This window comes from Penaeus monodon, chromosome 28 (genome assembly GCF_015228065.2).
Source record: "Penaeus monodon isolate SGIC_2016 chromosome 28, NSTDA_Pmon_1, whole genome shotgun sequence".
Lineage (NCBI taxonomy): Eukaryota > Metazoa > Arthropoda > Malacostraca > Decapoda > Penaeidae > Penaeus > Penaeus monodon.
In genome coordinates, this window is record NC_051413.1 from 37654498 (window position 1) to 37655198 (window position 701).

The 701-nt window shown below is 44.7% G+C and overlaps 1 protein-coding gene across 1 annotated transcript in view; it reads right to left on the reverse strand.

Annotated features, from left to right (window-relative positions):
• The window catches only part of LOC119591196, a gene marked incomplete at its 5' end in the record, with an annotated part of 7320 nt that overhangs the window by 4501 nt on the left and 2118 nt on the right, over positions 1-701 (reverse strand). Inside the window, 1 exon segment of the mRNA XM_037939907.1 lies at positions 418-565. Coding sequence (XP_037795835.1) covers positions 418-565 — 148 coding nt within the window.

The following is a 701-nucleotide window of genomic DNA, read 5'->3' on the forward strand; positions in this document are numbered from 1 at the left end:
CACGTGTTTACCAACGATACATAATTATTATATATTGTATTTTTCATACTTTGTGCACTAACCTTTCCGTCTATATATATCTGCCTTCCTTTCACCTATAATTTACCTGTCTGTCTATCTATATTTTCACTTGTATACCAAATGTTTTGTATATTCTGTCCCTGTGTTTGGCCGAACGTTTGCGTTATTTAAGTTAGTGAAATTAGGTGGAAAAAAATCCGATTTTGTTATCTAAGTTAGTTCGTTGATTAGGGCGACATGCTCCAAAGATTTCGGTCGGCTAAAAAAAAAGATATATTTAAATAATAGTAAAAAAAAAACATTAAACCGAAAGTCAAACTGCGAGGAAAAAAATAAAGTGTGGCACAACTCCGACCTCATCTTTCTTTCTCTCTCGCGCTAGACTCTTGCCCTGACCTCATCGCCTTCTGGAAGCTGACATGTTTTTGGGGTCGGTCCTCTAGAGGAAAGAGCGCAGGGGTTGTGACCTGCCTGTGGCGCGACGAGTGGCGGCTGAGGTCGGGGGTGTTCGGCTGCGTGAAGGCGCTCCGGGTCAGGGTGTAGCCTGGGGGGAGGGGGAGGTCAGGCACGGAGATGGCACGTGCACATACACACGCGTACAGGTGCATGGGCACACGCGTACACAGATACACACAATCGAATGCCCTCTCACTCTCCTTTCATCTTATCCTAGACAGCAT